The following is an 11355-nucleotide window of genomic DNA, read 5'->3' as shown; positions in this document are numbered from 1 at the left end:
GACTCAAATGATGTCAATTAGCCTATCAGAAGCTTCTAAAGCCATGACATAATTTTCAGGAATTTTTAAATCTGTTTAAAAGGTACAGTCATTTTAGTGCATGTAAACTTCTGACCCACTGGAATTGTGATACAGTGAATTAATCTGTTAACAATTGTTGGAAAAATTACTTGTGTCATGCACAAAGTAGATGTCCTAACCGACTTAACAAAACTATAGTTTGTAAAGAAGAAATTTGTTGAGTGGTTGAAAAATGAGTTTTAATGACTCCAACCTAAGTGTATGTAAACTTCTGACTTCAACTGTAGGTCCTGGATGGCAGGAAGCTTGGCCCCAGTGATGTATTGGGAAGTACGCACTACCTTCTGTAGTGCCTTACGGTCAGATGCTGAGCAGTTGCCATACCAGGCGGTGATGCAACCGGTCAAGATGCTCTCAATGATGCAGCTGTAGAACTTTTTGAGGATGTGGGGACCCATGCCAAATCTTTTCAGTCTCCTGAGGGGGAAAAGGTTTTGTCGTGCCCTCTTCACGACTGTCTTGGTATCTTTGGACCATGATAGTTCATTGGTGATGTGGACACCAAGGAACTTGAAACTCTCGACCCGCTCCTCTACAGCCATGTCAATGTTAATGGGGGCCTGTTCGGCCCGCCTTTTCCTGTAGTCCACAATCAGCTCCTTTGTCTTGCTCACATTGAGGGAGAGGTTGTTGTCCTGGCACCACACTGCCAGTTCTATGACCTCCTCCCTATTGGCCGTCTCATCGTTGTCGTCAGCAAACTTAATGATGGTGTTGGAGTCGTGTTTGGTCACGCAGTCATGGGTGAACAGGGAATACAGAAGGGGACTAAGTACACACCACTGAGGGGCCCCCGTGTTAATGATCAGCGTGGCAGACATGTTGTTGCCTACTCTTACCACCTGGGGCGGCCCATCAGGAAGTCCAGGATCCAGTTGCAAAGGGAGGTGTTTAGTCCCAGAGTCCTTAGCTTAGTGATGAGCTTCGTGGGCACTATGGTGTTGAACACTGAGCTGTAGTCAATGAACAGCATTCTCACATAGGTGTTCCTTTTGTCCAGGTGAGAAAGGGCAGTGTGGAGTGAAATTGAGCCATCTGTGGATCTGTTGGGGCGGTATGCGAAATGGAGTGGGTCTAGGGTGTCCGGGAGGATGCTGTTGATGTGAGCCATGGCCAGCCTTTCAAAGCACTTCATGGCTACCGATGTGAGTGCGACGGGGCGGTAATCATTTAGGCAGGTTACCTTCACTTCCTTGGGCACAGGGACTATGGTGGTCTGCTAGAAACATATAGGTATTACAGACTCAGTCAGGGAGAGGTTGAAAATGTCAGTGAAGATACTTGGCAGTTGGTCCGCGCATGCTTTGAGTGCACGTCCTGGTAATCCATCTGGCCCAGCTGCTTTGTGAATGTTGACCTGTTTAAAGGTTTTGTTCACATCGGCGACCGAGAGCGTTATCACACAGTCATCCAGAACAGCTGGTGCTCTCATTGCATGCTTCAGTGTTGCTTGCCTAGAAGCGAGCATAAAAGGCATTTAGCTCTTCTGGTAGGCTTGCGTCACTGGGTAGCTTGCATCTGGGTTTTCCTTCGTAGTCCGTAACAGTTTTCAAGCCCTGCCACATCCGACGAGCGTCAGAGCCGGTGTAGTAAGATTCAATCTTAATCCTGTATTGATGCTTTGCTTGTTTGATGGTTCAAGGGCATAGCGGGATTTCTTATAAGCGTCCGGATTAGTCTCCCGCTCCTTGAAAGCATCACCGCTAGCCTTTAGCTCGATGCGAATGTTGCCTGTAATCCATGGCTTCTGGTTGGGATATGTATGTTCAGTCACTGTGGGGGCGATGTCATCGATGCACTTATTGATGAAGCCGATGACTGAGGTGGTGTATTCCTCAATGCCATTGGATGAATCCCGGAACATATTCCAGTCTGTGCTAGCAAACAGTCCTGTAGTGTAACATCCGCGTCATCTGACCACTTCCGTATTGAGCGAGTCAACGTTACTTCCTGCTTTATTTTTTTGCTTGTAAGCAGGAATCAGGAGGATAGAATTGGTCAGATTTACCAAATGGAGGGCGGGGGAGAGCTTTGTATGCATCTCTGTGTGTGGAGTAAAGGTGGTCTAGGATTTTTTCCCCCCCTGGTTGCATATGTGACATGCCGGAAAAAAATTGGCAAAACTGATTTAAGTTTGCCTACATTAAAGTCCCTTAGATGAGAACTCTCTTGGTAGATAATGTGGACTACACATTATCATACGGTACTCTACCTCAGGCGAGCAATACCTCGAGACTTCTTTAAATATTAGACATCGCGCACCAGCTGTTATTGACAGAAAGACACACACCCCCACCCATCGTCTTACCAGAAGTAGCGTCTCTGTTCTGCCGGGGTATGGAAAATCCCGCTAGCTCTATATTGTCCGTATTTTCGTTCAGACACTTCTCTGTGAAACATAAGATGTTACAGTTTTTAATGTCCCGTTGGTAGGATAATCTTAACAGTAGGTCATCAACTTTATTTCCCAATGACTGCACGTTAGCAAGAAGAATGGAAGGCACTGGGAGTTTACTCGCTCGCCTCCGGATTCTCAGAAGGATCCCCGATCTGCGTCCTCTTTTCAGGCGTCTTTTCGTCACGCAAAAAGGTGCGGATCTGGGCATGTTCCAGTGAAAGCAGGATATCCTTCTCGTCGGACTCGTTAAAGGAAAAAGTTTCTTACAGTCCGTGGTGAGTAATCGCTTTTCTGAAGTCATTTTCGGTCATAAGAGACGGTAGCAGCAACATTATGTACACAATAAGTTAAAAAATAAAGTTACACAAAACGCAAAAAATATAAAATGGCACAATTGGTTGGGAGAATGTAAAATGTCAGCCATGTTCTTCGGCGCCATTTTTTCCAAAAACCTGTTTTTGCTTTGTCATTATGTGGTGTGTAGATTGAGGGGGGGGGGGAAACAATTTAATCAATTTTAGAACAAGGCTGTGACCTAACCAAATTTTGAAAAAAGTCAAGGGGTCTGAATACTTTCCGAAGGCACTGTAGGTTGACAGAGGCTGGGTAACTAAATGGCTATTTTGTCACACCAGAGATAATATTAAAAACCTTTCGATGAGCACCCACACACACCACTCAAAACACACATCCAGTCCAACACACAACCACCAACCTCTTTGGCTAGTCTGCGGGCTTCGTAGTAGGGCCTGGCCTTCTCGATGCAGGTCCCTAGCTGGGAGCCCTGAGCATTGAGCTTCCTGGCTGAGTCAGTGAGGATCCTCCTGTAGCTGGACCTAGCATCCTGAAGGAGAGAGAGACATTCACCAGTTAACCTCATAGCTCAGTACTGTAATTGATAGGCTACCATCAAATGATATCACTCCAATAACATCCTCAAGAGGTCTTCACAATAGACCTTGAGGCAAGGGAAGTAAGTCATCTCCTGCACACCGCTTCTCTGACCTCTGCTCAACAACAACATATGAAACTGTAAACCTTTACATTACTGTGTGCAGTGAATTAACAGTGTGTTGACCTTGCGGCTTAGTGAGACCTGAATCACATGACATTATCTATGTCAACACCAAGAGAAAGTGTGAGTAGGCTACGCCCCAAGAAAGACAGCTTATAAAAGTATAGCGCTAGCATACACTGGGTATACCAAACATTAGGAACACCTTCCCTTTTTCCCCTGTCGGGGCATGTGGAAAGCGTGCTGGCCCATGTTGATTCCAACGCTTCCCACAGTTGTGTCAAGTTGGCTGGATGTCCTATGGGTGGTGGACCATTCTTGAAATAAAACGGGAAACTGTTAAGCATGAAAAACCCAGCAGCGTTGCAGTTCTTGTATGTGTGGCCTTCTGAATGGCATACACAACCCATGTCTCTATTGTCTCAAGGCTTAAAAATCATTCTTTAACTTTTCTCCTTCCCTTTATCTACACTGATTGAATTGTCGATAACATCAATAAGGGATCATAGCTTTCAGCTGGATTCACCTGGTCAGTCGGTCATGGAAAGAGCAGGTGTTCTTAATGTTTTTATATACTCAGTGTATATGACTATCAGTCATACAGATGCCGTACCGTGTTGGGTTGTGTGGCTGATAGTCTGTTCTGGGACAGATAGGCCTAGTCTCCCCAGACATGTTAGATTTGATTCTGGGTTATGAGGCTAGCTGACAAAGAGCTTACTCACATCCAGTTTCAGTTCCAGCTTGTTGATTTCATCACTGGCCTGATTCAGGTGTTCTAGCTCCTCCTGAGAGAAAGAGAGAGAGAGAGAGAGAGAGAGAGAGAGAGAGAAGGTAAAGGTTTAGTATTGGGACTGGCCTTCATCACAATAAGAGAGAATGTTTCATATTGGGTTTGGCCTGGCCATAAACTTCACTACAATAAGTATGAAAGAAATCCCTGTGAAATTGTGGAAGCCATTTGCAATGCAGATGTGGGATTTAAAATTGCGTTTAAGCTAAATGATGCAAGCGTCTGCCATACTGACATTTAGTTTTGCCTATGATTATTTACAGCTAATGTAGCTATAGTGAGAGTGGAATATAAGCAGTATGGAGCATGGGTTTGCAATTAAAAACATGAAAGAAGTCAGATACTGTACAGGCTGCTGTACTACAGACACTTGCCTGAATTCTAGGGTCCAATTCCTCTTCATATTTGCCTTCTTCATTAGCAGCCTCAATCTTTTTCCCAGTGACACCATCATCATCCTCACATTGTGTTTTCATGTTGTCCAGAGTGTTTTCGTTCCCTCCTCCCCCTTCTCTCAGGATGCTGTTGTCCCCATCCTCAGCCTCTTCGCCGGGGGTCTCTTCGCGTATGTCCGACGGTTCGGGACCCCCAGAACCGAATGGACTTTCAAGCGAGCTCCCTGGTTCCATTTGTGGCCGACTCGGGGTTCGCTCGCCGGAGAGGTGAAGCGTCAATTTATGCAAGTCGTAGAAATGTTCAAATACGTGCTACGTGCACCACATGTCGGAAATTCACGTTTGCAATGAGCAACTATTCCAAGCTAAAACTAGCAGCTCGCGTCTCTGTTGTTAGCTAGCTAAATGCTGTAATCAAGCCATTGTTTTAATTAGCTGGCTAACTAGCTAAGGTTAGCTAGCTATTAGCTGGTAGCGCTGAATTTGCAGGTACGCGGCTAACTAGCTCAAGATGTAGTTCCACTTACACCAGATTACACCATTACATGATCTGTCCTGTAGCTTGAACCAGTAACAGTTGCTTTAGACAAACCGGTCCTTCTGACTTCTTGTCATAACATGACTTTCCGATAAATCAGCAACAAAAAAAAAACAAGATTGAAGGCATTAAACATGTATGTGGCTGTCAAACAAGCTTTGTATCACTCCCCTGCCCTGTGTTGACAGCACTTGGTGTCGAGTGTATCAGCTGTGAACATTTTTTTTAATGGTTTCATTGATATGTTAAATTTAATCATATTATACGGTATTTAAAAAAATAAAAAAAACATTGAGAAAACATTAAATGCATTTCATAGCAGACTTGCATGTTAAATCCCCACATTTTTATGCATGGCTCTTCTGCAATTTCATTTACTGAAACTTTATTTAACTAGGCAAGTCAGTTAAGAACAAATTCTTATTCACAATGACGGCCTACACCAGCCAAACCCAGACAACGCCATATGGGGACTCCCAATCACTGCCGGTTGTGATACAGCGTGGAATTGAACCAGAGTGTCTGTAGTTAAGCCTCTAGTACTGAGATGCAGTGCCTTAGACCACTGCCCCACTCGGGAGCCCACTCAGGAAATGCATACAACTCATGTCTGAAAGGTTTGCTGGTAATGCATAAAATTACAGGTATTGCAGGCTGTCATACATTTCTTCATATCATTTTATTTGCCCACCAACCCAAAAGGAGACAATGGACAATATCAAAAACATAAACAAAGCACTTGCAGTTGCTTACTCCATTTTGTCTTTCCCAATACCAGTCTTTCCTAGCCAACTCCTTCTGGAAAAATATAATTTAATGTAAAAAAAAATGATATATATCCTTATTCCTTTTCCTCTCTTAATCCCTTTTTCATGCCCCTTCTGTGTTATCAAGTGTGACTCTTCTGTTGTTTCCAGAACCCCTTGACTTCGCTGTGTCCCTGCGGAGAAACCACAATCACTCTGTGAGCCACGTTCTGCCACACCAGACAGCCCAGGCCCTGGAGAACAGATACAGACAGAGAGAGGGTGTTAAAAGTGATAAGAAGACAGAGCCTGCGCCCCAAAATAGCACCCTATTCCCTATGTAGTGCACTACTTTTGACCAGGAAGGTCAGACATATTGCTACGTGTTAGGCTAATAATGGTAATGGAATTCTAACATTTGTTGATCTACAACCCGTTTTAATAGTTAAAAAACGTCAGAGGATGGGTAGAAGACGGTAGCCAGGCTAATTAATTTAAGAGTATATTTTATTATGCACAGTTAATCACTGCTCCCCATAAGAAAGCAGCGGTAATGTCTCTAGAGCTAGAGACGACGTCATAGGTTGGAATTACGCCTCAGACCTCAAGGTCCTCCCTAACGTTCATTGGTGAGTTCATTGACAGCCAGAGAGAGTGAGAGAAAATAAAACAACAAGATATCTGACCTGAGCTCTGTCCCTTAACACCTCAAAGTCAGCCTGGGAGAGGAACTGGTTATACAGCACTCCTGAGATGGACAGATGAGATAGGACGGGAGGACGGGACCGGGTGACAGCGCGGTGCTGGCAGAGACCACTCGTCACTCTCCAGTTTACAGCACATCTGAGAGCAGGGGTTACAACTCACAACACACATAAAAACACAGCCTGTATTGACTGAGTGCTATCCAACAGGGACAGGTCACCTTATGTCAGTCATAACCTACTGGGGGAAGAAAATGAAGCCCAAAGAAATCAATCAGCTTTGTAAGTCCTCAGGGAGTAGCTAGAGATTCCTTTGACAATGCATGAGAAAATACAGGCCTGGGGCCTGTATTTAGAAAGTGCCTCAGAGTAGGAGTCAGGATTTTTTATGGATCAAAGTGGGGCTTAGGTGGTGGGCTTGGCCAATGGCACTAGCAAGAGCAATGTGCGGGCTTCTCTTTTCTTCTTGGTGATTGTTAGTTCTCAAAGATGATCTTGTTAAAATATATATAGGTCCATTATCTTTTCTACTTTATATCTGGTTTTAGTCGTTTAAGTTTACAATGAAAATGAAAACATTTTAATTATTTTCATTAATAAATAAATAATTTACATTTACACCCTAGGTGGCCCGAAAAAACACTAAGGCCACCAAGACTTTTCTACACAGAAAAAAAAACTATTTTAGATCACAATGAATAGTATTAACATGGATAGAAGGGACCTGATCCCAGATCAGCACTCCTACTCTGACATACTTGATACAAACTGGTTTCATTTCAAAGAACTGAAGTCTTACGGCCTGTTTTTCCCAACAACTGATTCTGAATTCCTATTAACGGCATGTCTTATATGGTTATTACCAGACATAAAAGACATTGGTTGCCCCTGGGTGAGAGAGCATGATCTCACCAACCATTAGGTGGGACGGACATAATTCATCACAGTAAAAAAAGAGACACCTGCTCGTGAAAGCTTGTATTAAACACACACACACACACGGCCTCACCCTCAGTGAACGGTAGTCAATCTCTCTCCAGCTCCCATAGTCTGATCTGGTCTGTGATGGTGGGGGGGTCAGCACTTGGTTCTGAGAGACACAGAGAGAGTAGGTAGAAGTTAAGCTTCGTCCGAAATGGCACCCTATTTCCTATGTAGTGCACTACTTTTGACCAGGGACCATAGGGCTCTGGTGTAAATTACTGCACTATATAAGTAATAGGATGCCATTTGGAACACACTAGTCTAGCATGGTAATGTAAGGATGTGCCTCTAGTGTGGGAGTAGCCCCAGACTGGTCAGTCAGCTATTAATGTAATCAACACGGTAAAGAGGGCTGAGGACTGAGAGGAGGAAGAGACAAGTAAAAACATGGTGGGAGGTGAGGAGAAAGAGAAGTGGAAGGGGGGACGAGAGAGAGAGAGGTGGGGAGAAAGAGGTTGAAGGGGGGACAAGAGAAAGAGGTGTGGAGAAAGAGAGGCGGAAGGGGGGACAAGAGAGAGAAGTATAGAGAAAGAGAAGTGGAAGGGGGGACACAAGATTAGAAGCAACAGACCACCATTTTGTGTGCAGTATCACAATCAACTAAAACACAGAATAAAGAGAGAGACACAAACATAAATACTTTCCCACACAGAACAACCATGTATAACAGTGAAAACTAAAACACAAATAAACTGAAGACTGAGGTGACCAAGAACCCGATAGTCACTCTGACAGAGCTCTAGAGTTCCTCTGTGGAGACGGGAGAACCTTCCAGAAGGACAACCATCTCTGCAGCACTCCACCAATCAGGCCTTTATGTTAGAGTGGCCAGATGGCAGCAACTCCTCAGTAAAAGGCACATGACAGCCCGCTTGCAGTTTGCCAAAAGGCACCTAAAGACTCTCAGACCATGAGAAACAAGATTCTCTGGTCTGATGAAACCAAGATTGAACTATTTGGGCTGAATGCCAAGCATCACATCTGGAGGAAACCTGGAATCATCCCTACTGTGAAGCATGGTGGTGGAAGCATCATGCTGTGAGGATGTTTTTCAGCGGCAGGGACTGGGAGACAAGTCAGGTTCGAGACAAAGATGAAGGGAGCAAAGTACAGAGAGATCCTTGATGAAAACCTGCTCCAGAGCGCTCAGGACCTCAGACTGGAGTGAAGGTTCACCTTCCAACAGGACAACAACCCTAAGCACACAGACAAGACAACGCAGGAGTGGCTTTGGGACAAGTCTCAATGTCCTTCAGTGGCCCAGCCAGAGCCCAGACTTGAACATCTCTGGAGAGATTTGAAAATAGCTGTGCATCAACACTCCCCATCCAACCTGACAGAACTTGAGAGGAACTGCAGAGAAGAATGGGAGAAAGTCCCCAAATATAGGTGTGCCAAGCTTGTAGCGTCATTCCCAAGAAGACACAAGGCTGTAATCGCTGCCAAAGATGCTTCAACAAAGTATTGAGTAAAGGGTCTGAATACTTATGGAAACGTGATATTTCAGTTTTTCATTTTTAATAAATTGCCAAAAATCTATAAAATCCTGTTTTTGCTTTGTCATTATGGGGTATTGTGTGTAGATTGATGAGGGGGGAGAAACAATTTAATAAATGTTATAACAAGGCTGTAACCTACCAAAATGTGGAAAAGGTCAAGGGGTCTGAATACTTTCCGAAGGCACTGTATATACAAAAGTATGTGGACACCCCCAAAGAGCTCAGTGACTTTCAACATGGCACCGTCATAGGATGCCATCTTTTGCAACAAGTTTCTGCCCTGCTAGAGCTGTCCCGGTCAACTGTAAGTGCTGTTATTGTGAAGTGGAAATGTCTAGGAGCAACAACAGCTCAGCCCGCGAAGTGGTAGGCCACACAAGCTCACAGAACGCAGCGTGTAAAAATTGTCTGTCCTTGGTTGCAACTTACACTATAGAGTTTCAAACTGCCTCTGGAAGCAATGCCAGCACAAGAACTGTTTGTCGGGAGCTGAATGAAATGGGTTTCCATGGACGAGCAGCCGCATACAAGCCTAAAATCACCATGTGCAATACCAAGCGTCGGCTGGAGTGGTGTAAAAGCTCGCTGCCATTGGACTCTGGAGTAGTGTTAAATGTGTTCGCTGGAGTGATGAATCACGCTTCACCATCTGGCAGTCCGACGGACGAATCTGGGTTTGACGGATGCCAGGAGAACGCTACGTGCCCCAATGCATAGTGCCAACTGTAAAGTTTGGTGGAGGAGGAATAATGGTTTGGGGCTGTTTTTCATGGTTTGGGCTAGGCCCCTTAGTTCCAGTGAAGGGAAATCTTAACGCTACAGCATACAATGACATTCTAGACGATTCTGTGCTTCCAACTTTGTGGCAACAGTTTGTCGAGATCAGTGTGGAAGAACTTGACTGGCCTGCAAATAGCCCTGACCTCAACCCCATCGAACACCTTTGGGATGAATTGGAACGCCGACTGTGAGCTAGGCTTAATCGCCCAACATCTGTGCCCGTCCTCACTAATGCTCTTGTGGCTGAATGGAAACAAGTCCCCGCAGAAATGTTCCAACATCTAGTGGAAAGCCTTCCCAGAAGAGTGGAGGCTGTTATAGCAGCAAGGGGGGGGACCAACTCCATATTAATGCCCATAAGTTTGGAAAGAGATGTTCGAAGAGCAAGTGTCCACATACTTTTGGTCATGTAGTGTAGTTTGCTCATACTTGTATACGGATAAAGGTCATAGTTGGTTCACACTTGTAAAAGTATAGAGGTGATAGTTGGTTCATAATTGTATAGGGATAGAGGTGATAGTTAATTTCCACTACGATGAAACCTGAATCTCCAGTCCCTGGGGCTGCGCCCATAGCGGTGGAGGAAGAGTTGGCGGAGACGCCAGCAGACAGGGTGATGACCAGCCTGGTGGGGTAGTACCTTCTAGACTTCCTCTGAGGAGACCACAGAGAGATGGAAGGGGTACAGGAGCAGGGGTGATAAAGACAGGGACAGTAGATAGTGTGCTATTCAATCTAAACTCTGCTTTTTCTTTAGGTCTAATCTGGCTCCTCCACCGTATCTAATCTGGTTCCTCCACCGTATCTAATCTGGCTCCTCCACCGTATCTAATCTGGCTCCTCCACCGTATCTAATCTGGCTCCTCCACCGTATCTAATCTGGCCCCTCCACCGTATCTAATCTGGCTCCTCCACCGTATCTAATCTGGTTCCTCCACCGTATCTAATCTGGCTCCTCCACCGTATCTAATCTGGTTCCTCCACCGTATCTAATCTGGCTCCTCCACCGTATCTAATCTGGCTCCTCCACCATATCGCACCTTCCTCTGGAAGACGAGGCCAAACTCTCTCAGGTGCTGTAGGAAGGTGAGCAGAGGTTCACTCATCCCCTCCACTGAGTAGCCCTGTGCTACAGCAGTGACATATAGTTAGTGGTTAGTTAGACTGTGAGCAGAATATTCAGTAGTCAACTAATCCAGACCATGATTTGGAGATGTTACTCTTTGCATAACAACACAGCATGTTGAGGCTCCCGAGTGGCGCAGTGGTCTAAGGCACTGCACATCAGTGCTAGAGATGTCACTACAGACCCTGGGTCGATCCTGGGCTGTATCACAACCAGACGTGGTTCGGGAGTCCCATAGAGCGCACAATTGGCCCAGCGTCGTCCGGGTTAGGGGAGGGTTTGATCTTAAATTACTT

The 11355-nt window shown here is 45.2% G+C and overlaps 1 protein-coding gene across 1 annotated transcript in view; it reads right to left on the bottom strand.

Annotated features, from left to right (window-relative positions):
* Window positions 1-5647, bottom strand: part of LOC106589051 (SH3 domain-binding protein 5-like) — a 25708-nt gene extending 20061 nt beyond the window's left edge. Inside the window, exons 1-3 of the mRNA XM_045709616.2 lie at window positions 4662-5647; window positions 4220-4282; window positions 3195-3323 (exon numbers count right to left, since the gene is read on the bottom strand). Of these exons, the coding sequence (XP_045565572.1) occupies window positions 3195-3323; window positions 4220-4282; window positions 4662-4916 (447 nt within the window). The 5' untranslated portion in view covers window positions 4917-5647. The remainder of the gene's footprint in view (window positions 1-3194; window positions 3324-4219; window positions 4283-4661) is intronic.
* Between the last annotated feature and the right edge of the window lie 5708 nt (window positions 5648-11355).

Source organism: Salmo salar, chromosome 27, assembly GCF_965601325.2.
Source record: "Salmo salar chromosome 27, fSalSal1, whole genome shotgun sequence".
NCBI classification, from domain to species: Eukaryota; Metazoa; Chordata; class Actinopteri; order Salmoniformes; family Salmonidae; genus Salmo; species Salmo salar.
Note: the sequence above shows the minus strand (reverse complement) of the source record. Positions and strands in the feature narration are given on the sequence as shown.